The sequence below is a fragment of the Ranitomeya variabilis genome, chromosome 4, assembly GCF_051348905.1.
Source record: "Ranitomeya variabilis isolate aRanVar5 chromosome 4, aRanVar5.hap1, whole genome shotgun sequence".
In the NCBI taxonomy this organism is placed as follows: Eukaryota; Metazoa; Chordata; class Amphibia; order Anura; family Dendrobatidae; genus Ranitomeya; species Ranitomeya variabilis.
Genome location: NC_135235.1, coordinates 544,426,680 through 544,453,767, shown reverse-complemented (window position 1 = coordinate 544,453,767; position 27,088 = coordinate 544,426,680). Strand labels below are relative to the sequence as shown.

The 27,088-nt window shown below is 43.2% G+C and overlaps 2 protein-coding genes across 2 annotated transcripts; one reads left to right on the top strand and one right to left on the bottom strand.

Moving 5' to 3' along the window:
- Window positions 1–1,353: 1,353 nt before the first annotated feature.
- On the top strand, window positions 1,354–7,377 carry TMEM101 (transmembrane protein 101). Its single transcript, XM_077252556.1, has 4 exons — window positions 1,354–1,607; window positions 1,968–2,148; window positions 2,236–2,382; window positions 4,371–7,377. The coding sequence occupies exons 1-4, from the start codon at window positions 1,477–1,479 to the stop codon at window positions 4,677–4,679; spliced, it is 768 nt and encodes a 255-aa protein (XP_077108671.1). The 5' UTR covers window positions 1,354–1,476; the 3' UTR covers window positions 4,680–7,377.
- On the bottom strand, window positions 7,362–26,477 carry NAGS (N-acetylglutamate synthase). The gene is made up of 7 exons (XM_077252555.1): window positions 25,937–26,477; window positions 14,134–14,396; window positions 13,512–13,725; window positions 12,130–12,310; window positions 11,370–11,541; window positions 10,870–11,052; window positions 7,362–8,723 (listed from the first exon to the last, which is right to left on the bottom strand). The coding sequence occupies exons 1-7, from the start codon at window positions 26,252–26,254 to the stop codon at window positions 8,579–8,581; spliced, it is 1,476 nt and encodes a 491-aa protein (XP_077108670.1). The 5' UTR covers window positions 26,255–26,477; the 3' UTR covers window positions 7,362–8,578.
- Between the last annotated feature and the right edge of the window lie 611 nt (window positions 26,478–27,088).

Below are 27,088 nucleotides of genomic sequence, written 5' to 3'. Positions count from 1 at the left end.
TGTAAGCCATAATCATCAACATTAACAGAAATAAACACGTGAAATAGATCACTGTGTTTGCAATGACTCTATATATGAGTTTCACTTTTTGTATTAAAGAACTGAAATAAATTCACTTTTTGGTGATATTCTAATTTTGTGAGATGCACCTGTAGTTTGCAGAGGGACAGTGTGTGTATATATATTTTGCGCCGGGTGCTGATGCCAGCCCTGGCTACAGAGTTCAATATAAACTTATCACTCTCACCCACAAAGCACTCCATGGCTCAGCACCACCCTACATCTCCTCCCTGGTCTCAGTCGACCACCCGCGCCCTCCGTTCTAATGATTTTAGATGAACATTCTCAATAATCCAAATCTCCCACTCCTGTCTCCAAGACTTCACACGTGCTGCACCAATTCATTGGAATGCACTACCCAGGACAATTTAATTAATTCCCAATACGTATCGTTTGAACCATGGCCTAAAAACGCATTTCTTCAGACCGGCCTATCCTCTCACCTCACTTATCTAACTAGCCCTGTTTTCCCATACACTTTCTTCAACATCTGATCCCTTGTATCATCTGGTCACACACTCTTCATGGATTTATTAGCCCTCTGTGCCTGTACTTGCACTGGCTGGTGATCGGATCATGCGGCGTTATTTGAATCCCTCTATGTATTTTATTGATGGCCGGATCGTACAATACAAGCATTTTTTTACCATTCATCTTTTGTGTCTCCCCTATTTCCTCATAGGTTGTAAGCTTGCGAGCAGCAGGGCCCTCACTCCTCTTGGCATCTGATTTATGTGAAACTCTGTGATGTCTTTATTGTCTGTACAAGTCCCCTCTGCAATGTAAAGTGCTGCGGGATATGTTTGCACTATAGAAATAAAAATCATTATTATATTATAGATGTAGCCTCTGCCCCATTATCTGTAGATAAAACACATGCATGCTTGCCCAAACCGAGCGTGCACGTGTACAGATGTATGGGCACTGAAGGCGTTTGAGATCTGTACGTCTCTAATGGGGGGCATCCAAGATCCAAGTGATCTTTGGGGTGAGATCCATTCTCTGGAGCACAGGCAGCCTGCTTGGACAGCAAACAGAAACAAGCTTTGACGTTACAGTCTGCGTCCACGTGCATGTCTCTTTAAAAGAGCCGTATGAGAGTTTCCCGCTGCCGGAAGATCACTTTACAGCTGGTTGGCAAAAGCGCTATTTCTGCGTGGCTGGCAACGCTCAGAAGCGCAGCACCGGAAGTTCTCTTTACGGCTGATTGGCAAAAGCAGTTTTCGTGACCAGCTGGAACCTTAGTATCAGGCCTAATGGAAGTACGTCAGTGACCCGGAAGGCGGATATGACGTTAGGATTTGGTTGGTTGGTTGGCAGGAAAATGAATGGTTTGGTTGGCAGAAGTGAGTTGTCCAGTTGCTCGGCGGAAGTGAGGTGCGGTGTTGGTTGGCAGTCGCCGGGTGTTAGGGGAGAATGGCTCTGAGTGGTCGGAAGAAGCTTTTGCAGCTGGTGACCCGGTTTGGGGTGCTGCTTCTCACCCGGTGCCCTTTCTGGTTTTGCTTCAGTCAGCTTATGTTATATGCGGAGAGAGCAGAGGCCAAGAGGTACCGTGCACCGAATGTACAGACATATCCTTGTGTGTGTGTGCTGTCATACAGGAGGGCGCCCCTGCTCAGGACCCCACCTATCTGGAGGACCCTCTGACACTAGTACTGAGCCATTTACTGACATCCCCCCTGTAGTACTGCACTTCTCCTGTAGTGGCCGCTGCAGGGATCCCACTGATCGCTGGGGATCACATCACCACCAGATCTCCGTGGTTTCCCTCCATATAAGGCAGTTATTGTGCCCCCTGAGCCAATCACGTGAGCCACAAAGCTGGATACCATCACCACCCCGACGTCCGCTCCTCGGAGCTTTATTATAGATGTCATTTTTATTAATCCTTGTAATATTTTCTTCAGGAAACCTGACATCCCGGTGCCCTTCCTGTACTTTGACCTGGGTGTGGCGGTGCTTTGTGCCAGTTTTATGTCTTTTGCGGTGAAGCGGCGTTGGTTCGCTCTGGGTTCTGCTCTGCAGCTCGCCATTAGCACCTATGCGGCCCATATCGGGGGACACGTCCACTATGGTGACTGGCTGAAGGTGAGTGTTACTTTTTCTCATGCTGGTTCTCCATTGTAGTATAAGGATGTATCTCGTTATTTAGATTGTGTTGTCTTGGTGTTTCAGGTCCGCATGTATTCTCGTACCATCGCTGTCATTGGAGGCTTCCTAATTGTGGCCAGCGGTGCCGGGGAGATCTACAGGCAGAAGCCTCGCAGCCGCTCTCTGCAGTCCACCGGTCAAGTCTTCCTGGGCATCTACCTTATCTGTCTGGTAAATATCCTCAGACTTTTCTTGGGTCTCCTAGATTTAGACCCCTGATTCCCTATAATTCTGAATGAAGCTTTTAAGGGTCATTAACATCTCAAACTTTATAATTTTTGGTTAATTAATTATTAATGGGGTGCTGAAACCCACGATTACATAGGGAATAAGTTCTTTGCCAATTTCTGAGGTCCTTTCTTTTGTTTGTGGCTCTCCCACGTGCCCCTTTTCTGTAGTACAACAATAGCCAATGAAGGGGTCTTCTGCTAAACATCCAGAAGCTCGTCTGCACATACATAATAAAATATGCTGATGTCTAAAAGTCGTTGTCCATCTATGTGGAATTTTTTATTTTTTTTTTGTCTTAAAGGGATTGTCCACTACTAGGACAAACCCTTCTTGACCTGAATGTTTGCCACCGTGAAAATAAAAGCACTTACACTCTCCTCCCTTGCCGGCGTCATTCCAGCAGTGTTGGCACTCGCGTTCCCGCGGCTCATGTGCAGTTGTTATGACACATGTGACCAATCAGCACTGGGGTCACTGTCCCCGACTTCGGACAAATCATACATCAGGAGGCAGTGAGAGCTGCAGCTGGCCGTTCACTTCCTCCTAACAACCACACATGAGTTGCGGGACCGCAAGTGCCGACACTGCTGGAACGACCCGGCACGGGAGGAGAGTATAGCTGTTTTTATTTTAACGGGAGAAAACATTGAGATCAAGATGCAGACAACCCTTTTAATATAAATTGAGGTAGAAATAATTTTTGCAATTCAGTTCCATTAAAAATGTTGCACCGTTCTGCTGTCACAGGCTTGTTGCTTCACTGCATAATCAACGTTGATGTAGTCTGTGGTCATAAAGCACATAATTATAAAAAAACAACAACAACCCAGTCTTGCCAGCACCAAGTCAGATCACAAATGCACAAGCGAGATGCATCAGATCCCCATTATAAAGGCAGGGGTACGTGTGTGACTGGCATTTTTGCAGGATGCAGCCGGGCCCTTTTTTATTGGTTAGGTGCACTGTGGCGTCTGTCCTTGTGGGGTGCACTCATACAGTGCTGGACAGCACACCTGATCTAATATTATGGCTGTCATTAATAGGCTGCCAGGTAGGTTTTTGAGTGGCCGCTTCCATCAGAATTTTGCACCTGTGCTGCCCCCGCCTTTATAATGGTGGTCTGCTGCATCTTGTTTGTGCATTTGTGACTTGACTTGGTGGTGTTAGGGTTGATTTTTCTGGTTTGTAGTCTGTGGTCATAAATCGGCAGAGAGGAGCTGAAAAACCACAGAAAAGAGTTAAGAACTCTCCCATTGGCCCATCAGAACAAGCTCAATGATTGATTCTCAGTAGTGATGAGCGAACGTGCTCCTATAAGGTGTTATCTGAGCAGCATGCTTGTGTGCTAATAGAGTATGTTCAGCGTGCCCAACATAATATGTTTGAGTCCCTGTGGCTGCATGTCTCATGGCTAATTTCCTGTTTGCTAGGGAATCCCTGCATGTGTTGCGGCGGTAAAACAGCCATGAGACATGCAGCTGCGGGGATTCAAACATATTTTTCGAGCACGCCAAAGACATTCGGTTAGCACCCGAGCATGCTTAGATCACACCTTATACCAGCACGTTTCCCCATCACTAATTCTCAGTTATTGTCTTCTGCAGCCAGCAATGTGCAGTGCAACACTAAAGCTATAGAAAGCAAAAAGGTGCAACATTTTTATTGACACACACTTACCAAAAATGATTATTGCCAAAAACAGATATGCCTGTTTTTAAATGGTTATCACCTATGAATAGAATAGGGAAGGACTTGTTGATCACTGGACGTCCAACCATTGGGACTTCCAGGGATCCTGAGAAGAGGGCTCTGTAGCCCTATCCTGAAAGGAGTAACGGTGCACTCATTGCGCATAGCAGAGATATGCCATGTATAGAATCTGTGAAGGGTCCATTGTAATTGGTGTCTTTACTTGCAACCCTGTCTAGGCATACACCCTACAGCACAGTAAGGAGGACCGCCTGTCACACTTGGACTTCCTTCCTGGAGGAGAGCCGGTCCTTCAGATCCTGTTTGTCCTGTATGGCGTGTTGGCATTGTCCTTTCTATCTGGCTACTATGTTCGGTTCTCAGCCCAAGTTCTTGCCGTCCTCCTCCCCTTTTCTCTACTGCTTGTAGATGGAAACCTGGGCTACTGGCACAACAACCGACGAGTGGAGTTCTGGAATCAGATGCGAATGATCGGGCAGAACGTTGGCATTTTTGGGGCAGCAGTCATACTAGCCACTGATGGCTGATCAAGACCACATTACAGCAATGGAGCTCAAAAGCCTCACGGCCATCAGATCTCTGGAAAACAACTCTCGGACATATAAGCTTACACTCTTGATTGCCATTTTTTTCAGACCTCTGTGCCCAGCATGGCTTCATGAACACCATATTGTGCATTTCATGCAGTTACAATTATCTGGAACAATCCGGAAGTGTTACTTATACATCCCATCATAGAGATCGATTCTTCATTGCTGCCGGTGAACACTAAAGAGCAGATGTATCGGAAGCAGCAATGGCTTGGTCCACATCCATTTTTAAAGAAAAAAATGACTCTTAAGGGAACACTTACAAAAAAGCTATTTAAAGGGAAAGCTGTGATGGTCGGACACATGTTCACATTGCAAGGCTGAGCCGGGAATTGATCGCACACTTAGAATATGGTTGGCAAACATGATTGGCTGTTTCCATAATTCCCAGTGACTTTAATTGGAAATGACCTCTTAAAGGTTGGCTTATAAGCTTCGAAACACTGCTGTTTCAGTTTTGTGATGCCGCGCTGTGCTCGCTGGACGCAGCAATGTTAAATTATGGGTATTGCAACAAACAGACAATACCAGTCAGTCTGCATATCTGATTGTCGTGTGCTATGAAATGGATCATGGTTTTGTAGGCCTCAGCCCCGATATAAGTTATCTGTACACATATAACAGATTTATACAAAGCATATCGAGAACTGCCTTGATCTGCATTAACCTGACGCACCATGATCCAGCGCCCGCATACCTGCATTGGCATGGCTGTGAGGAGCATGCGGGCACCACTATGTCTGCTTTTTTTTCCCTTTACCAGAGGCAGCGGAGGTTTACTATTAGGGCTCGCACGCACACTATCATATAAATCAGATTGTACTACCCGGACCAATTATATTCAATGAGGCCGTGCAGATCTGCATTTTTTTTTTTTTCTCAGCTGTATTCATCATGAAAAACAAATTGCAGCGCGCTGTGATTTCACTCCGAAATTGGACAATACGAGAAAAAAAAATCACGTGCCATACAGACCATCAGAGTAGAATCAGATTTTTACGGATACCTTACAATTCTGTAGCATAGGAAACGGTAAATGGTCCTGTAAATGATTAGTAGCTGCTAAGTAAAAAAAAAAAAAAGGATTGTATACGCACAGCACACAGATGACAAGTGAGAAGATCATCTCGCTCTCCTGCATGAGAATGGGGCCAATTTATACACAAGTGTGAGCGTACCCTTAGGTGCAATCTCCAATCATTGAAGAAAATATCAGTTTACCCACCTCCCATTTTTCATAGAAGTACCTGAAATCATGCCATCTTCAATTGCGGTGATTATGCAAAAAAAAAATCCAAATGAAGCTACTCAGAACCAGACATTTTATTTGTCTCCATCCAATTGCTCGCCTTCCATCAACATTTCTTGTGAGTCACTTTTGTTAACGTATTTAGTTGCTTATCTTTTACAAAATGCTCTGTTACCGCATGTATTGTACTCCAGAGCTGCACTCACAATTTGTCTTGTTGCGAAAGGAAACCGCATGCTTGGTGTGCGATACAGCTGAAATCGTCAAAGCATTTTTCTATCCAGACACGAATCAAATGGCGAATGTTGGGAGATTTCAGCGCTGAAACTGGCAGAATTGTGAATTCAGCTGTGAGCTATGATGCCGGATATCTGTATACAAAGTGACTCCACTTTTCTTGTCATATACTGTATATTGTGTTCAGCCTCTGCGCAGAACACCCAAGGGTGGCCATCATTGGTCTTCAGCTCGGCACTACAGTGTTTGCATGTCTTTTTATTTATGTGCCTTTTATTGAGTACTGTATGGATGTTGGGGATGTCCAGTTAATTTTGATTATCCCTAAATGTGTATAAAATACAAGTTGTACAACTTACTAATTTACATTCAGAGGTGTCTTGATCTGAAGATTTCCGCTCAAGTCCGAGATCTAAGCTTCCCTCTTGTGCGCGGTGCTGTTTGGGAAGGGGCTGGCCGACTGGCTCATTTCAATAGCAAAGCCAGCCCCTTCTCTATTGCGGCAGATTTATAGCCAGTGAAGGCATCTGGCCCAGCTATCGAATATACTGTAGATGCCAGCCCCCTTCACATACAGCAGGGGTCCCCAGCCTATAGCACATGTGGCTCGCTGACCTGTGATGTGCGTCTGGCTGCTGTCTGCCAGCTTGGTGCATTAGCAACATCTGTAGCAAACAGCCATTAAGGGTAGATGTCTAGATGGTGACTCTTGTGTGGAGCCCTGCACAGAGGAACAGATCTAAATCGGGGTAAGATAGGAAACCCTGGAGCTTGGCATACTACCTTGGTGTGATTTTGGTGGAAAAGACTTTGGCTGTCATTATTACCGGTAATGGGTGCTCTGGGTGTCACTACTGTGAGTGGGGCAGGAGCTGGATGTGGCCAGAGAGGTTGGGGACCCCTGCCATTCAGCGCTGATGATGTGCCAACATAGGATATCCTGTGTCTAACACAAGCTGGAAGTGTGGCTGCTGTGACTAGTGGATCTCTGACGATTGGATGCTTGTGAGCATTACAGTATATTAGTATCTTGCCTTTATTTTTACATTTAAGGATACTTTTTTAATAGTCAGTCTCTTTATGCTTTTCTTGTATGTCACAAGGCATCAGATGAAAAATGAATAAATTATTCCTGTCCGATACATATCAGTAATAGTGTTTCTTATTTATGGATTTCATTTTTTCCTTAGTGACGCCATACCTGCTAGTTTCCTTTGCAGAGTTATGTGCTAGTCGTTTATATGACTGGCTGTCAGAGGTGGTGTGAGCCATTTTTCAGGACCTGGTCCATTGGCCGTGTTGGTAATCTATGTCCGCTAGACGGGAGCCCTGACACCCGCCTCTTACCTGAGGGCAGCTCTTCTTTTGGTAAGTCGGTGTGGTGTTACTGATGTGACTAATGGACCAGGTCTTGTCAATCGATTCTCACGATCTCTGATGTCTATATAATACCCACTTGGTCTCCTAAGCGAGTGCAATAACTGGTGCAAATGGATTCATAGCACTCCATCCATCAGCCATGTCAGTAATGGGTGGCCGCCAGACGGGAGCCCAGAGAACTGCCTTCTACCTCCTGGCATCCACAGCTTTTCTTTTGAGTAGCCAGCCTGACACGTCATTGATGTGGTGACACGTGTGATGCCACACCAGGCTAATCGAAAGAAGAGCCACAGATGCCGGGAGGTAAATGTTGGTCCAGGGCTCCAGTCCAGCAACCACACATTGCTGACATGGCTGATGGACTGAGTTCTGCAAATTGATTCGCACCAATGCTAAGAAGTGGCACACAGTTGGGAGACCAAGTGGGCATTACACATACAACAGAGAGAGTGAGAATTGACTCGCAGGAGCTGGTTCATCAGCCACGTCAGTACTCGTTGGCTGCTGGATGAGATCCCTAAGAATCGTCTTCTACTTCCCGGCATCCTCGGCTGTTCTTTTGATTAGCAGGCCTAGCATGATGTCACGCCAGGCCAACTACAGAAGAGCTTTAGATACCATCAGGTAAGAGGCTCCCATCCAGTGGCCACACGCTACCAATGTGGCCAGCAGACTAGGTCCTGGAAATTAAATCACACTAACTCTACCTTTAATTTTTATGGACACCACTTTGGAAGGGTCCAGAGGAAGAGAACCCCCCACTATGACATCCAAATCGCCTAGTAGTGCAAATAATGAGCCCATCCATATAATGTGCATTCCTTAACAGCAGAATGGATGGCAAATATATATTTACCCACAGCAATTTCTATCAGTCTTTGGAGTACTTTGGCTTCTTACAGACTTTTTTTCCCATTTGACATCATTGCTGTAGTATTGGTGATTGTCCAGCAGGTGGTATCAGTCTCTGTCATAACATAGGACTCTTGCAGAATGAATCAGGCAGGCTCTTTGCATGGTTTACCAGTTCATAGGAATCCCTGATATCCGCAAGTCCTAACCAGAAGAATATCCACTGCTTGTTTGAAAAGCTGCCGTCACTGTTCTTAAAATACCTGCATGAAATGAAAAACGTGTAAGAGAGGCGGTTGGGATGAACCCATACTAAGAGCTGGCTGCTCGTTTGTACTACATCAGTTTGAAGTTTCAGCTCTGAGCCTGCAGAATTGTGAGCGAAGCTCTGAAGCATATTACAGTCTGTAGCTGCAGATCAGCAGAAGATACCTGATGTGTTTCTGGAGTAAGTCACTCAGCTGTTAATATAAATTTATCTATTTTCATTTCCTGTTCTGTCCAGATGTCACCGTATCCCAGAATTCCATGCGGAGGAAGTTCACCGACTGCCATATTGGGACACCCAAGTGATGGGTGTCTCAATATGGAAACTGCTACTGGTACCAACCTATTGTGCGGTACCACCAGCGGAACACCATCGCCCCACACACACACACTCTCTCTCTCTCTCTATACGCCATACACACACTCACACACACTGTAGACGCCATACGCAGCCTTTTGCGCGGTACCACCAGCGGAACACCGTCACGAACATGCTGTTGCCGGGATCAGCCGAATGATTCACTGACCCCTGCCATCTTTGTACAAGAGGAGCGCATGCGCAGTTTTAATGTGACCACCGCTATCTGCATAAAGATGGCGGCGGTCTGATTTACTGCGCCTGTGCGAATTACGCCCAGGCACAGTGAATCATTTGGCTGATCCCGGCGGCAGATGCGCGACATGTCTACAGGCAGAGGAAGCCGGTCACATTAAAGGGGTTTTCCCATGAACGAAAGTTAATTTTAAAAATTGTCTGTGTCTGACCGTGTATGGAGCATACCACATCTCCTGGGCAGGGGAGGAAGCAAAAGACAATACTGACATTACAGCAGGGGATCACAGTGGATTTCTTTTGTCAGGTAAAAGATTTCACTGACTGTTTTTAAAAAATATTTTACCTCACAAAATGTATCCTCTGCTGTAATGTCAGTATTGTCTTTGAGGGGAGAACACAGCACAGGAAGGAGAGAGATGGGGGATAACACATGGGGTAGACAGGTCAAAGAAGAGAGCACAGACGGGAGAAGTCAGCACACGGGGAAAGAGAGAGTGGATAGGTGGGTGAGCACATGGGGGAGAGATTGTCAACGCTGCAAAGCATGCCCCCATTGTGACATTACCGCATCGGGCCTCCATCTCGTACATATATAAATGTGAGACTGGTGTTAGAATTAGATCCACAGTTCAACATACGAATAATAATCTTTATTTTTATATAGCACTAACATATTCCGCAGCGCTTTACAGTTTGCACACATTATCATCGCTGTCCGCGACGGGGCTCACAATCTAGATTCCCTATCAGTATGTCTTTGGAATGTGGGAGGAAACTGGAGTACCCAGAGGAAACCCACGCAAACACAGGGAGAACATACAAACTCCTTGCAGATGTTGTCCAAGGTGGGATTAGAACCCAGGACTCCAGCGCTGCAAGGCTGCAGTGTTATCCACTGAGCCACCGTGCTACGAATGAAGCAGAGCTGTATTTGTGACATTTTTTTTTTTGCTGTGCAGTATTCATGAGGCCACAAATAAGAAACTTTTGTTTTTATTTTTGTTAAATATGAAATCTCCATCCTGTTACACCTATGATTTAAAGGTAATCTTATTAGAGTGAATCGTTGAAGATAGGCTGCATTACCAGACACAGACTGTGTGTAAGAGCGGCGCTGTTTCTGGAATAAAACAGCCATGTTTTCTAATCTCCCCTTTTGATTTGTTAATAAACATCCAATTTACATGAAGTCTAAGATTAGAAAAACATGACTGCTTTATTCCAGAAACAGCGCCTCACGTGTCCATCAATACGTTCAGCCCTATTGAAATGAATGAAGATGGCCTACAGTACCAGACACAACCTTTAGACAGGCGTGGCACTGCTTTTGAAAGAAAGTAGCTATATTCTCTTATGCCCTTTACATTGGCTTCACACCTCTGCATTTCATGGTTCATTTCTGGACCAGCCATAGGTCTGACCCAAAGTAACAGCCTCTTATATGACTATCAGGAGGTCCACTGCCGGTCCAGAAATTGCAGTCTGTAAATGGACCAATAATTGAGGTATGAAGCCAACGTAAAACTCTAGATTATTGGCGTTATGTATTTTACTATTTAGTAATTTTGTGGTCGACCTCGACTTACCAGGAGTTAATAGGATTAGTGGCTCGTGATCTCCAAAACAGTGTCTGTAGGTCTTGTCGCACACACTCCCATAGCATCTGGCCGGATCCCTGCCCTTGTCGCCCAGAACTGACCACAAACTTGTCCAGGTAGGGGGTTCCTCCCAGCACCGGTTCTGTGGTGATGATGGCAGCCGCGTTATACCTGTAGGATCATTTATTGTGTTACTCATTGTGGCCAGAATATCTATAATTAAAATATTTGGATTTAGATAAAAAGGCTATTTTGTTTTTTCTCTAGAGCAGTGCCACCTTTTGTCCATGGCTGTGTCTGGAATTGCAACTTAGTATTATTCACTAGAATAAAGACGAACTGCAATACCATAGTTAGCCTTGGACAAGAGGGGAGCTGTTCTTGTAAAAACAGACATGAATTTTCTTATACTGTCCGTTTCCCTTCTGTGCATCCACCCATTGCTATCCAAGACAAGGGGTCGCTATTGCAGACTAGGTTGTGCCTACCCTTCAGATAGATAGACCGAGTGCAGTCGCTTCGCCACATTGCTGATATAATTCTCCTTCAGCTTTTTCTGGAAGGATCTGTTCACCAGGGAGATGAGGCGATCGGTGTCAATGTCCTGGACGGAATCGAACCTTAACATTCGTTCTGCGTTCTTAAAAAGGGTCCCAGATCCTAGGGGGGGAACACAAGGTGAGGAATCAAGACAGACGTCTAGGTGGAAGAAACCAGACATTCGTCTACTGATGTAGCAGAAGGGAATTTGTTATTTTGTAAACTACTCTCCAGGCCCTAGTGTGTACATGATAGCTCTCTGAGCGCCCCAATACTGAATTTGTAATGGGGCCCCCATCTACTATGGGCCATTTATAATATTTCTTTGTATGTGAGTGGGGCATCAGAGACCTCTGCGCCTGTCGGGGACATCGTCCTAGAAGTCTGTTTTATTACATGATGTAGGCAACATAACACGTATCCATCAGATGGGCACCTCAGGGTGGTATATCATGATAAAAGATCATATCCCTTTTCCCGTATTCAATGGCTGACAGATATGACTATCATTGGTCCGATGAAGGTGTCAGAAGAAAATGATGTGAAATAAGTCTTGGCTTAGTTCTCTCTGCCCGTTGAAAACACAGGCACTCTTGGCTTGTGTAGGAAAGAGAAGAAGAGTTCAGCAAACTTGTATCCTAGGTGCATGGGCACGATAAAATGACAAATTCGGGTCTGCTACATCTGTACGCTCATTCACCTTCTTACCTTTGTTGCTGAAGAGCTCGCTGAGGAGGGTCCGGGCTGAAGTGATGACAGCGGAGGATGAAGGAGGCAGGCGGTTCAGGAGATCCACAATGACTGTCACTTGCTGGCGCTGTCTCTCGCTCATCCATACGGCGTTCCTCATCAATTCTAAGTCTGCTGGAAGATTCACATGTCCCACAACCTGCAGGTTATAGTGAGGTTACAGTAAGGATGGTAGGAGGCCTGTAACAATCAGTTTTGGGATTTCTAGTGAGCAGGTTACTGGCCCTAGTAGGTTCAGAGAAGTTGGATTTGGCAATTTTTTGTTGTGTAGACTAGTGCATAGTTATGGATGTAGCAGAGTCAGCTCTGTCATATAGTGAGATCCTGATTTTGTTTTTAGCATTTCTCATAGATCTGCAGATGAGCCAAAAAATGATTTCGCTACATTGGACACTAACCATGATCGGCACAGAAGAAAGTGCTAAGTGACCTCTTCTGCTCTGATACATTTGCTTATCGACCACGAGTTTTTAAAAAGGATCTGTCACCAGGCGAAAAGTGGACAGTTTTTGCTGTTATTTTATTCCAGCTGTTCCCCTGAGTACTCCTCTTTTCTTTTTTAAATCTGCCATACTATTCTAGACATAATGGCCTTTTTTTTAGTGCAAATGTTTGTTTGTTTTTAGGGGGTGTGGCTCAGAGCTCCTTGGGGGCATGTCTTTAGGCTACTTTGCATTATTACCCTGTGAGCCACACCCCCTTATATAGATCATAAAAATCAGCACTAAATAAAAAGGCTCATATGTCTAGAACCGAATGGCAGACTTAAAAGAAAAAAAAACCAATACTGACAGATGAGATCAAAAGAAAAATCTTTGCTGCTTTCTTCCCGAAAATGCGGTATATAGGTCTGGTTTTACACTGCCGTCCCTATAAAATGAACGCTGTGCTGTGATGCCAAACACCACCTATGTACAAGGTGATTCTTTAAGCAGATGCACTCACTTAAAACTCACTTCAAATACTCCTTCATGTAGATTTTGGAGCGGATCCACCTGAAAATGCATGTACAAAAATCCTCTGTGTGAACATAATCTAAGGGTTTCTTTTAATAAGAGGCAGAATAGATGATAAATGTTTGATTGCTGAGTCCACTTCTGGGACTCCCACTGATCAATAGTATGGGGCTCCCCATGCATCGGTCTTCCTTCCACTGATTGGTGTGCTCAAGCAGACCACTAGCAAACAGACATTTATCACCTATCCTGTGGATAGGAGAGAAGTGACTTTACCCTTTAAGAAACATTCACAGTATTACTGGTCACAGTAAATTAGGACCTCGGACCTGCCCCCTCACTAGATCATTGAGCCTGTCTAGGTAAGATTTTGATGTGCCTTACATTTTCACTTAGGTCCTTCAGGCCACCAGCTGTATTGATGAAAATCATCTTAAGTGGATTCAAAACCCGTGAGATGCTTGTGGTTACTTCCAAGGAGTCCATGAGAACAGAACGGCCTGAGGGTGTCTCTCCGATAGGACAGATGATGGGAATGTTCCCAGAGTTGAGGCACCAGGTGAGGAGGTTAATGTCCACCGCCGACACTGTTCCATAACTAGAAGATAAATGACACCTTAGATATTCTTATCAAGCACGACTGGGAAGACAGGTCAGGCCTTCATCTAACCCATCTAACTTATGGACATAGGAAAGGGCTGGTAGCCCCAGAAGATATCTGCTTGCAGACCATCTGACACTATGGGCACCTAAATTCTCGTTTGATTATTTCCAACAGTCCATGAACCATCAACTTATTGTTTTGGGCTCACCAGACCAATCCAAATTAATATCATTACAGGATGAGTCAAAAGTAGGGAAACACTCAACCCTCTGTGGCTGTCAGGACAAGCTTGGAGTTGTAGTTTTGCCACAATTTGTGGACCACTACTTTTGAGTAATTATGTGGTTCCTTACTTTTGAGCGACCTAGGAGGTAGACAATAATAACAGATTGTAGGCAGTACCCGCCGTCTTGCTCATGAGCAGTCAGCACAGATCCTCCATTGAAAAAGGGCAAAGCAGTACCAGAGTTGGTATGGATGGCATCCACCAAAGTTTGGCAGTTGTGGACAAGCAAAGACTTGGCATCTGGAGCTGAAGGTCGAGCATAGTATGTGCTGGGCAGCCCCATCACCACCAGTGGCTTCATATCCATCCTCTGGAGAAAGGCAAGGGCGAATGCGACGCTGGTCAAGGACCTCTTGCAGCTGAACACGTTTTCATCCACCTGAGAAATCAGCAGTTTACATGTTATCATTTAAGCGATTGGAACTGCAATACCAAAAGCAGCCTACAGATAAAGTGGCGCCGTTTGTAATACTGGACAAACTGGTAAGGAGAGTGAATATTTTTGGTCTCCAATTTATGCACAATGACTAATGAAATATATATTTTAAATGTCTGCCTATTCCTTTCTGTGGACATGCGTTATCAGTAGTTTATATTTATTGTACATATTCTGTAGCATTGCTTGGTAAGGATGATGTGATGCCTGGATGCCTGACTTTTTAGCTGTCAGCAACAATGCGAAGGAGTGCTTTATTGTTTTAAGTACGGTAACATTGATTTACACAGGGGGTACAAATATGAGGTGTATGTAGGTTAGCTTTTGTTTTGTTGCAGATTGTGCAGTTGCCTCTAGGTGGCTCTGCTTCAGCAAGAATATAGAAGACACTGGGAAATGCAGTCAGATTGTAACTGAAGTCACATGGACTGCTGTCACGGGTGCTTCAGGTGTGACGGACAGTCATCCTGGATTCGGCTGTAGACGGTCTTTACGATTAGCTCAAGCACCTTCTTGATTTTTGCATCTCTGTTGTGGAGCGATATCCATCTCCCTCTAGGACCCAACAGTTACCTCCACCTTCTGTTGCTAATAATTATACACCTGTGCTGTAGGTTAAAATACATTCAATTGCTGCAGCATGGTGCTGATGTTAGCACTTACTTGCCTTTGTCTAGTTGGAAGTATTAACAGTCGGTTAGTTCCTTCTCAGAGGACTCTTGGAGGATTTCTGTCGTGACATCTCGGATGTCTTCTCAAGCTAAGTGTTCCCCTTCTTCGTCTTCCCTCTCTGTCTTTCATTGTAGTGGGGACTGACTAATGCTACCCCATCCCCTCCCTAACCAGGCCCTATATAGGGATGGGTATTTGAAGAGGGGGATTTCAGAAATGCCTAGGTGTCTCTACTCCCCACTTGTCTAGTGCTTGGGCTCCCTCTCCCCATTGTTGTGCACTTACTTATCCTTCACCCAGCGTGATAAGGGCCAAAGGATCCTTCACACTGAACATGCAGCAGAATGTTTTTGTCTTGTTCTAACTCCTCCGATTCCCCTCTCCATAGAATGTTATGAGAAGTAACTATCATCTACTGTATCAGTAATGTGAAATTCTACAGTTTTTACCCATGAATTGAAAGTGAAAGAACAATTCAGGAGGAGAAAGAATCAGATTTCTCTGATAAGATACAGTGAGGGAAATAAGTATTTGATTCCTTGCTGATTTTGTAAGTTTGCCCACTGACAAAGAAATGAACAGTCTATAATTTTAAGTGTAGGTTAATTTTCACATGGAGAGACAGAATGTCAAAAATAAAATCCAGAAAATCACATTGTACAAATTATATAAATTTATTTGCATTTTGCAGAGAGAAATAAGTATTTGATCCCCTACGAACCATTAAGAGTTCTGGCTCGTACAGACCAGTTAGACGCTCCTAATCAACTCATTACCAGCATTAAAGACAGCTGTTTTACATAGTCACCTTTATAAAAGACTCATGTCCACAGACTCAATTAATCAGACTCTATTAATCAGTCAGACTCTAACCTCTACAACATGGGCAAGACCAAAGAGCTTTATAAGGATGTCAGGGACAAGATCATAGACCTGCACAAAGCTGGAATGGGCTACAAAACCATAAGTAAGACGCTGGGTGAGAAGGAGACAATTGTTGGTGCAATAGTAAGAAAAGGGAAGAAATACAAAATGACTATCAATCGACATCAATCTGGGGCACCATGCAAAATCTCACCTTGTCGGGTATCTTTGATCATGAGGTAGGTTCAAGATCAGCATAAAACTATACAGGGGGGATCTTGTTAATGATTTCAAGGCATCTGGGACCATAGACACCAAGAAAACCATTGCTAAAACATTACGCCATAATGGTTTAATAACCTGCAGTGACAGTATGGTCCCCCTGCTCAGGAAGGCACATGTGCAGGCCCATCTGAAATTTGCCAATTAACACCTGGATGATTCTGTGAGTGATTTGGAGAAGGTGCTGTGGTCAGATGAGACAAAAATTGAGGTATTAACTCACCGTGTTTGAAGGAAGAGAAATGCTGCCTATGACCCAAAGAACACCATCCCCACTGTCAAGCATGGAGGTGGAAACATTGTTTTGTGGGTGTTTCTCGGCTAAGGGCACCGGATCATTCACTGCATCAATGGGTGAGTGGATTGAGCCTGAGTGACAACCTCCTGTCCAGCAGGACATTAAAAATGGGTCGTGGCTGGATCTTCCAGCAAGACAATGACCCAAAACATACAGCCAAGGCAACAAAGGAGTGGCTCACAAAGAAGCACATTAAGGTCATGGAGTGGCCTAGCCAGTCTCCAGATCTTAATCCCATAGAAAACTTATGGAAGGAGTTGAAGCTCTGAGTTGCCAAACGACACCCTCAAAATCTTAATGATTTAGAGATCATCTGCAAAGAGGAGTGGACCAAAATTCCTCCTGACATGTGACAAACCTCATCATCAACGACAAAAAAGTCTGACTGTTGTGCTTGCCAACAAGGGTTTTGCCACCAAGTATTAAGTCTTGCTTGCCAGAGGGATCAAATACTTATTTCTCACTGCAAAATGCAAATAATTTTATATAATTTATATAATGTGATTTTCTGGATTTTATTTTTGATATTCTATCTCTCAATGTTAACTCCTTTCTGACATCTGACGTACTATCCCGTCGAGGTGGGGTGGGCCCGTATGACCACCGACGGGATAGTACGTCATACGCCATCGGCCGCGCTCACAGGGGGAGCGCGGCCGATCGCGTCCGGGTGTCAGCTGCATATCGCAGCTGACATCCGGCACTATGTGCCAGGAGCGGTCACGGACCGCCCCCGGCACATTAACCCCCGGCACACCGCGATCAAACATGATTGCGGTGTACCGGCGGTATAGGGAAGCATTGCGCAGGGAGGGGGCTCCCTGCGGGCTTCCCTGAGACCCCCGCAGCAACGCGATGTGATCGCGTTGCTCCGAGGGTCTCCTACCTCCCTCCTCGCCGCAGGTCCCGGATCCAAGATGGCCGCGGCATCCGAGTCCTGCAGGGAGGGAGGTGGCTTACCGAGTGCCTGCTCTGAGCAGGCGCTGGTAAGCCTGCTGCACTCTAGTGAGATCGGTGATCAGTGCTGTGCACACTGTCAGATCACCGATCTGTAATGTCCCCCCCCCCCTGGGACAAAGTAAAAAAGTTAAAAAAAATTTTTTCCACATGTGTAAAAAAATAAATAAAAAATAAATTCCTAAATAAAGAAAAAAATATATATATTATTCCCATAAATACATTTCTTTATCTAAATAAAAAAAACAAACAATAAAAGTACATATATTTAGTATCGCCGTGTCCGTAACGACCCAACCTATAAAACTGCCCCACTAGTTAACCCCTTCAGTAAACACCGTAAGAAAAAAAAAAAACGAGGCAAAAAACAACGCTTTATTACCATACCGCCGAACAAAAAGTGGAATAACACGCGATCAAAAAGACAGGTATAAATAAACATGGTACCGCTGAAAACGTCATCTTGTCCTGCAAAAAACGAGCCGCCATACAGCATCATCAGCAAAAAAATAAAAAAGTTATAGTCCTGAGAATAAAGCGATACCAAAATAATTATTTTTTTCTATAAAATAGCTTTTATCGTATAAAAGCGCCAAAACATAAAAAAAGATATAAATGAGGTATCGCTGTAATCGTACTGACCCGAAGAATAAAACTGCTTTATCAATTTTACCAAACGCGGAACGGTATAAACGCCTCCCCCAAAAGAAATTCATGAATAGCTGGTTTTTGATCATTCTGCCTCACAAAAATCGGAATAAAAAGCGATCAAAAAATGTCATGTGCCCGAAAATGTTACCAATAAAAACGTCAACTCGTCCCGCAAAAAACAAGACCTCACATGACTCTCTGGACTCAAATATGGAAAAATTATAGCTCTCAAAATGTGGTAACGCAAAAAATATTTTTTGCAATAAAAAGCGTCTTTCAGTGTGTGACGGCTGCCAATCATAAAAATCCGCTAAATGAAACACTTGGGGGTTCAAAGTTTTCACAACACATCTAGATAAGTTCCTTGGGGGGTCTAATTTCCAATATGGGGTCACTTGAAGGGGGTTTCTACTGTTTAGGTACATCAGGGGCTCTGCAAATGCAACGTGACGCCTGCAGACCAATCCATCTAAGTCTGCATTCCAAACGGCGCTCCTTCCCTTCCGAGCTCTGCCATGCGCCCAAACAGTGGTTCACCCCCACATATGGGGTATCAGCGTACACAGGACAAATTGGACAACAACTTTTGGGGTCCAATTTATCCTGTTACCCTTGTGAAAATACAAAACTGGGGGCTAAAAAATCATTTTTGTGAAAAAAAAATAATTTTTATTTTCACGGCTCTGCGTCATAAACTGTAGTGAAACACTTGGGGGTTCAAAGTTCTCACAACACATCTAGATAAGTTCCTTGGGAGGTCTAGTTTCCAATTTGGGGTCACTTGTGGGGGATTTCTACTGTTTGGGTACATCAGGGGCTCTGCAAATGCAACGTGACGCCTGCAGACCAATCCATTTAAGTCTGCATTCCAAATGGCGCTCCTTCCCTTCCGAGCTCTGTCATGCGCCCAAGCAGTGGTTCCCCCCCACATATGGGGTATCAGCGTACTCAGGACAAATTGGACAACAACTTTTGGGGTCCAGTTTATTATGTTACCCTTGTAAAAATACAAAGCTGGGGGCTAAAATATCATTTCTGTGAAAAAAAAGAGGAATTTTTATTTTCACGGCTCTGCGTTATAAACTGTAGTGAAACACTTGGGGGTTCAAAGCTCTCAAAACACATCTAGATAAGTTCCTTAGGGGGTCTACTTTCCAAAATGGTGTCACTTGTGGGGGTTTTAAATGTTTAGGCACATCAGGAGCTCTCCAAACGCAACATGGCGTCCCATCTTAATTCCAGTCAATTTTGCATTGAAAAGTAAAATAGCGCTCCTTCCCTTCCGAGCTCTGCTATGCGCCCAAACAGTGGTTTACCCCCACATATGGGGTATCGTCGTACTCAGGACAAATTGCACAACAACTTTTGTGGTCTAATGTCTTCTCTTACCCTTGGGAAAATAAATAAATGGGGGCGAAAAGATCATTTTTGTGAAAAAATATGATTTTTTATTTTTACGGCTCTGCATTATAAACTTCTGTGAAGCACTTGTTGGGTCAAAGTGCTCAACACACATCTAGATAAGTTCCTTAAGGGGTCTACTCTCCAAAATGGTGTCACTTGTGGGGGGTTTCAATGTTTAGGCACATCAGGGGCTCTCCAAACGCAACATGGCGTCCCATCTCAATTCCAGTCAATTTTGCATTGAAAATTCAAATGGCGCTCCTTCCCTTCCGAGCTCTGCCCTGCGCCCAAACAATGGTTTACACCCACATATTGGGTATCGTCGTACTCAGGACAAATTGCACAACAACTTTTGTGGTCTAATGTCTTCTCTTACCCTTGGGAAAATAAAAAAATGGGGGCGAAAAGATCATTTTTGTGAAAAAATATGATTTTTTATTTTTACGGCTCTGCATTATAAACTTCTGTGAAGCACTTGTTGGGTCAAAGTGCTCACCACACATCTAGATAAGTTCCTTAGGGGGTCTACTTTCCAAAATGGTGTCACTTGTGGGGGTTTTTAATGTTTAGGCACATCAGGAGCTCTCCAAACGCAACATGGCGTCCCATCTTAATTCCAGTCAATTTTGCATTGAAAAGTAAAATAGCGCTCCTTCCCTTCCGAGCTCTGCTATGCGCCCAAACAGTGGTTTACCCCCACATATGGGGTATCGTCGTACTCAGGACAAATTGCACAACAACTTTTGTGGTTTAATTTCTTTTCTTACCCTTGGGAAAATAAATAAATGGGGGCAAAAAGATCATTTTTGTGAAAAAATATGATTTTTTATTTTTACGGCTCTGCATTATAAACTTCTGTGAAGCACTTGTTGGGTCAAAGTGCTCAACACACATCTAGATAAGTTCCTTAAGGGGTCTACTTTCCAAAATGGTGTCACTTGTGGGGGGTTTCAATGTTTAGGCACATCAGGGGCTCTCCAAACGCAACATGGCGTCCCATCTCAATTCCAGTCAATTTTGCATTGAAAAGTCAAATGGCGCTCCTTCCCTTCCGAGCTCTGCCCTGCACCCAAACAATGGTTTACACCCACATATTGGGTATCGTCGTACTCAGGACAAATTGCACAACAACTTTTGTGGTCTAATTTCTTTTCTTACCCTTGGGAAAATTGAAAAAATGGGGGCGAAAAGATAATTTTTGTGAAAAAATATGACTTTTTATTTTTACGGCTCTGCATTATAAACTTCTGTGAAGCACTTGTTGGGTCAAAGTGCTCACCACACATCTAGATAAGTTCCTTAGGGGGTCTACTTTCCAAAATGGTGTCACTTGTGGGGTTTTTTAATGTTTAGGCACATCAGGGGCTCTCCAAACGCAACATGGCGTCCCATCTTAATTCCAGTCAATTTTGCATTGAAAAGTAAAATAGCGCTCCTTCCCTTCCGAGCTCTGCAATGCGCCCAAACAGTGGTTTACCCCCACATATGGGGTATCGTCGTACTCAGGACAAATTGCACAACAACTTTTGTGGTCTAATTTCTTTTCTTACCCTTGGGAAAATAAATAAATGGGGGCGAAAAGATCATTTTTGTGAAAAAATATGATTTTTTATTTTTACGGCTCTGCATTATAAACTTCTGTGAAGCACTTGTTGGGTCAAAGTGCTCAACACACATCTAGATAAGTTCCTTAAGGGGTCTACTTTCCAAAATGGTGTCACTTGTGGGGGGTTTCAATGTTTAGGCACATCAGGGGCTCTCCAAACGCAACATGGCGTCCCATCTCAATTCCAGTCAATTTTGCATTGAAAAGTCAAATGGCGCTCCTTCCCTTCCGAGCTCTGCCCTGCGCCCAAACAATGGTTTACACCCACATATTGGGTATCGTCGTACTCAGGACAAATTGCACAACAACTTTTGTGGTCTAATTTCTTCTCTTACCCTTGGGAAAATAAAAAAATGGGGGCGAAAAGATCATTTTTGTGAAAAAATATGATTTTTTTATTTTTACGGCTCTGCATTATAAACTTCTGTGAAGCACTTGTTGGGTCAAAGTGCTCACCACACATCTAGATAAGTTCCTTAGGGGGTCTACTTTCCAAAATGGTGTCACTTGTGGGGGGGTTTCAATGTTTAGGCACATCAGGGGCTCTCCAAATGCAACATGGCGTCCCATGTCAATTCCAGTCAATTTTGCATTGAAAAGTCAAATGGCACTCCTTTCCTTCCGAGCTCTGCCATGCGCCCAAACAGTGGTTTACCCCCACATATGGGGTATCAGCGTACTCAGGACAAATTGTACAACAACTTTTGGGGTCCATTTTCTCCTGTTACCATTGGTAAAATAAAACAAATTGGAGCTGAAATAAATTTTGTGTGAAAAAAAGTTAAATGTTCATTTTTATTTAAACATTCCAAAAATTCCTGTGAAACACCTGAAGAGTTAATAAATTTCTTGAATGTGGTTTTGAGCACCTTGAGGGGTGCAGTTTTTAGAATGGTGTCACACTTGGGTATTTTCTGTCATATAGACCCTTAAAGCAGAATCTGCATATGGAGTATGAGTCCTGCAGAAGGTCCCACTAACGAATACACAAAAAAAGCAAAAAGTGGAAAAAATAAAACATAACTTTTAATGTAAAAAAGTAGATAAAAAAGTCACCCAAGAAAACACTTATAACGGGGCCACGTCACCACCATATATAATGGACATTAAAGGGTGACAGGCCCTGAACAGGATTAAACGTTTCCGACAAGCTATGCGGAATCAATCTGAGATGGGGTTCCACCAGAAGCTGTATAACCATATAAAACAGCAACTGACCCCATACACCAACGCATATAGAAACAATAACAGTGATCAGCATGCACTGTAAAATATGCTCATTGTACTATTTAACAAAAAGGAACGGTCTCACCAATTCCATAAGGCAGGCATCGGAGCACCGGATTTTCTTAGGTCAGACCGACATCCGGTTCATGAAGAGATGACAATCCCTATGTCAATCCCTATGGGGCTACAATAAAACTATCCCCCAAGCTCCTGCCCTTACAAGGGCAGTCCACATCTACCCCTGTAAACATATGCCCTGCACTCTCCCTGAGTAGTCCCTACTCAGGGAGAGTGCAGGGCATATGTTTACAGGGGTAGATGTGGACTGCCCTTGTAAGGGCAGGAGCTTGGGGGATAGTTTTAATAATAATAATAATAATAATAATAATAATAATTTTATTTATATAGCGCCAACATATTCCGCAGCGCTTTACAACTTATAGAGGGGACTTATACAGACAACAGACATTACAGCATAACAGAAATCACAGTTCAAAACAGATACCAGGAGGAATGAGGGCCCTGCTGCTCGCAAGCTTACAATCTATGAGGAAAAGGGGAGACACAAGAGGTGGATGGTAACAATTGCTTTAGTTATTTAGTTTTATTGTAGCCCCATAGGGATTGACATAGGGATTGTCATCTCTTCATGAACCGGATGTCGGTCTGACCTAAGAAAATCCGGTGCTCCGATGCCTGCCTTATGGAATTGGTGAGACCGTTCCTTTTTGTTAAATAGTACAATGAGCATATTTTACAGTGCATGCTGATCACTGTTATTGTTTCTATATGCGTTGGTGTATGGGGTCAGTTGCTGTTTTATATGGTTATACAGCTTCTGGTGGAACCCCATCTCAGATTGATTCCGCATAGCTTGTCGGAAACTGTTAATCCTGTTCAGGGCCTGTCACCCTTTAATGTCCATTATATATGGTGGTGACGTGGCCCCGTTATAAGTGTTTTCTTGGGTGACTTTTTTATCTACTTTTTTACATTAAAAGTTATGTTTTATTTTTTCCACTTTTTGCTTTTTTTGTGTCATATAGACCCCTCAAAATGACTTAAAATGAGATGTGGTCCCTAAAAAAAAATGGTGTTGTAAAAATGAGAAATTTCTGGTCAACTTTTAACCCTTATAACTCCCTAACAAAAAAAAATTTGGTTCCAAAATTGTGCTGATGTAAAGTAGACATGTGGGACATGTTATTTATTAAGTATTTTGCATGACATATGTCTGTGATTTAAGGGCATAAAAATTCAAAAATGGAAAATTGCGAAATTTTCAAAATTTTCGCCAAATATCCATTTTTTTCACAAATAAACGCAAGTTATATCGAAGAAATTTTACCACTATCATGAAGTACAATATGTCACGAGAAAACAATGTCAGAAACGCCAAGATCCGTTGAAGCGTTCCAGAGTTATAACCTCATAAAGGGACAGTGGTCAGAATTGTAAAAATTGGCCTGGTCATTAACGTGCAAACCACCCTTGGGGATGAAGGGGTTAAAATTAACCTACCCTTAAAATTATAGACTGTTCATGTCTTTGTCAGTGGGCAAACTTACAAAATCAGGAAGGGATCAAATACTTATTTCCCCCACTGTATATTACTAAAGGTGAGCGAATTTGATCGGGTCAGGGTTTATTCGGCAAGCTATAGCACTTACCGAATAAGCTGCAGAGGAAACCCGGCTTCCTGGATCGCACCATGTCACACAGCCGCGACACATGCAGCTGCGGAGCCAAACAGCTAGGTTCCCTCTGCAGCTTATTTGGTAAGTGCTATAGCTTGCCGAATAAGCCCTGACCCGATCAAATTTGCTCAACTCTACATATTACAAACTTTTTTGTGTGTACTATTGATTTAAGAGATAGAGATTCTAAATACAGTTACCCCCTAAGCTTCCCTATCATACCAACATCAATTTAACTAAATGCAGACTTTTATTATAATAGCTCAGTCTTTTACAGCCATATTACAGACAGTAGGAAGCAGGTCCCTCTACCTACAAGTCGTCAGTTTCAATAGATAAGGATTCATAATATGGTATGGTGGGGTTATGGATTTTGCATCGGTGCCTACCTAGATAGGGTTAAAGAAGAGCAGCAGAAATCCATTTTTGTATTTGCTCTCCATACAGCAGTTTACATCGTTGTATAGCTAAATGTCATGGAATTTCCCCACGGATGCTGCTGCTGGCTGATTCCACCATGTAGCGTCACTCCTCATGGATGCTTTTTCCGGAGCTTCCTAATCCTTTATACATGGTCTTCCTGGGTCAAGAATGCATTGTCTGGTGTCTCTATTTTACCCTTATAAAAATATTTGATTATTTCTTTTTTTGTGTGCAAGAAGGAAAATTATGAACTGGTAAAGAGTTTTCAGATTAAAGATGGCCATAGAATTACAATCTAATAAATATTTCTAAGTCTATAGGGACAATTTAATATGTGTTTTTTCTTCTGTGACATTATTATTGTGACACTTTAATTGTAGTTTTTTCCTTCTGTGACATTATTATTATTCTACAGGTGTTGCAATGTTAAACTGCACTTGCGATGGTGCGCAATGTCGCCTGTCCAATTGCTTGATGGACCAAACAATTGTTATTTCCATATGTGAACTTGGCAACTAAATCTGTATAACACAAAGTCATGGTGCAGCAATTTATAGTACGGTAGATATGAGTAGATTTCTATGACCATTTCCTTTCATATCAGGCTTCGGGGTGCATCTGCACAAAGCAAATGGTCAAAAGGTGAAAAAAAAAGTTCATTTATAACCTATGAAACATTCACAAATATAGCAGGAAAGTGTATTACTGTGTTTGGCGAGGTTAAAGAACCAAAGGACATAGCTGTAGAGCAAGCACGATCCTGGGACGTGAGATACCGCTGCTGACTTTCTGCTGGACAGCAAGGTAATGTAGTCCAGGGGTCAATGAGGTCTTCTAAAACTTTTTCATGAGTTTATGTATTATTATATTGTATTTATTTAAATTTTCTATTCCTTTCCTATGTTTGGCCAACAGGGAGTTAGAGGTCATCTTCTAGGGGACCTCTAACTTGGTAGCCAGTGGCTGGTCTAGTGCAGCACAAGTTCCACCCAGAAACTTAGCCATTAGGGTATGTGTACAAGGATAACTGCGTTTTTAACAATGGAGTGACTCCATCATTTGCAACTCCATGATGGACATAATGGATCTGTTGGGTAACAGATCCTGAGGGATCCCATGGACTTATAGTGGTTTTATTAGGCATGAACTTCTTACCATTAAGAAGCTGCAGTAAACTATGCCATTATTACAAACAATGAGAAACAGAATACATTCTGCTGTCCCCTTCCGAAAACAGCTCCACCTTTATCTATAGATTGAGTATTGTATTGCATCTCTACCAAAATGATTGGAGATGAACTGTAATACTATACATATATGAATAGGTGTGGTGCGGTGTTTAGAAAGCAGCCATGTTTTCTAATCCTGGACAAACTATTTAAACGCCCTTGGTAGGACTTACCTCAACAACTGCAAAGGCCTTTTGATAAGTGGAATGCATCTCTTGGAACTGGACAAGCCAATGCCGTGCCTCACTGGGTGTCCCACCACAGTCTTTTAAGAAAGCTCGAATATCCCTCCTCAGCAATGAGCGTTCAACCATAGAGGAGGTGCCGCCTGACTCCTTAGAGGCCTCTCTTTGATTAGATGCATTTTTTCGCTCTTCATTGGTGGGAGCATCCCTAGTTTGAGCACGTTGATGGAGCACAGAGCCTCGTCCGCCACTTAAGAAGCGACAATGACTGAGGGGCAATGTTGAAATTCCCTTTACAGCTGTCATGAAGACTCAGGTCTGTGTCACTTTTATATCTTTTCACTCTTTTGTTCCGGTTATTAAGCAATAGTTTACACTTCTTCAGCAAACTTTTTGTATCCAAATACTCAGTCTCACTCTGAGAGCTTAGCTTATATGGTTGAGGCTGTGTGACATCAGTGGAGGTGGGGCTTGGATTTAGCTTGAGATGACTTTATGCTGTGGATGTCTGTTGATAGTTTAGGTCCCTCTGTGGAAAAATGACCCATGATTGAGTGGTAATAAGGGCAAAAAAACTAAAACATTACAATCAAATTTAGCATCCATAGAAGATTAACCATTTCCAAGGTCTTCCAAGGTCTTGATGGAAGTCAAGGGGTCCTGTTGGTCTTCAAAACATGACATCTGCAGAGCTCAGTATCCTATCCCAGGTGGGGAACATCATGTCTTGAGGATAATGTGAGACACCTAAGGTTTCTCCTGAACACCTACATATAAACATGTCAGATTATTGATATCATCCTGACATCTTAAGAAAAATTATGTAACAAGGAAGCTTTATATTGTGGAGTGTCTTCCCAGGCAATGTCAACTATGTATCTAGTTAAGTCTAAAAATCATATGTAAAGCTGTTCAATGCTCATATTTGCCTAGTAAAGGAAAATCGACAGGATGAAAACCCTAAAACAAGCATTTGTTCGAGCGTCAGCTGAAAAAGAACTTTTTTTCTTATCAGTATAAAACAGATAATGATTTACTGTCAACAGAGATAGAACATTGCAAAGCTTCAGATGGGGGGGTAAAGGGCACTTTGATTTTGGCAGCTTTTAGGATTTAACCTTGAATTTTTAGCTTGCTCCC

Excerpts from the sequence above, each read along its gene's own strand:
- TMEM101 (XM_077252556.1), top strand. The coding sequence starts at position 1,477 with ATGGCTCTGAGTGGTCGGAAGAAGCTTTTGCAGCTGGTGACCCGGTTT. Across the intron at positions 1,608-1,967 it reads GAGAGAGCAGAGGCCAAGAG|GAAACCTGACATCCCGGTGC; the intron begins GTACCGTGCACC and ends TATTTTCTTCAG. Across the intron at positions 2,149-2,235 it reads ACTATGGTGACTGGCTGAAG|GTCCGCATGTATTCTCGTAC; the intron begins GTGAGTGTTACT and ends TTGGTGTTTCAG.
- NAGS (XM_077252555.1), bottom strand. The coding sequence starts at position 26,254 with ATGACAGCTGTAAAGGGAATTTCAACATTGCCCCTCAGTCATTGTCGC. Across the intron at positions 14,397-25,936 it reads AGGCCTTTGCAGTTGTTGAG|GTGGATGAAAACGTGTTCAG; the intron begins GTAAGTCCTACC and ends CTGATTTCTCAG. Across the intron at positions 8,724-10,869 it reads ACTAATCCTATTAACTCCTG|GTATTTTAAGAACAGTGACG; the intron begins GTAAGTCGAGGT and ends CATTTCATGCAG.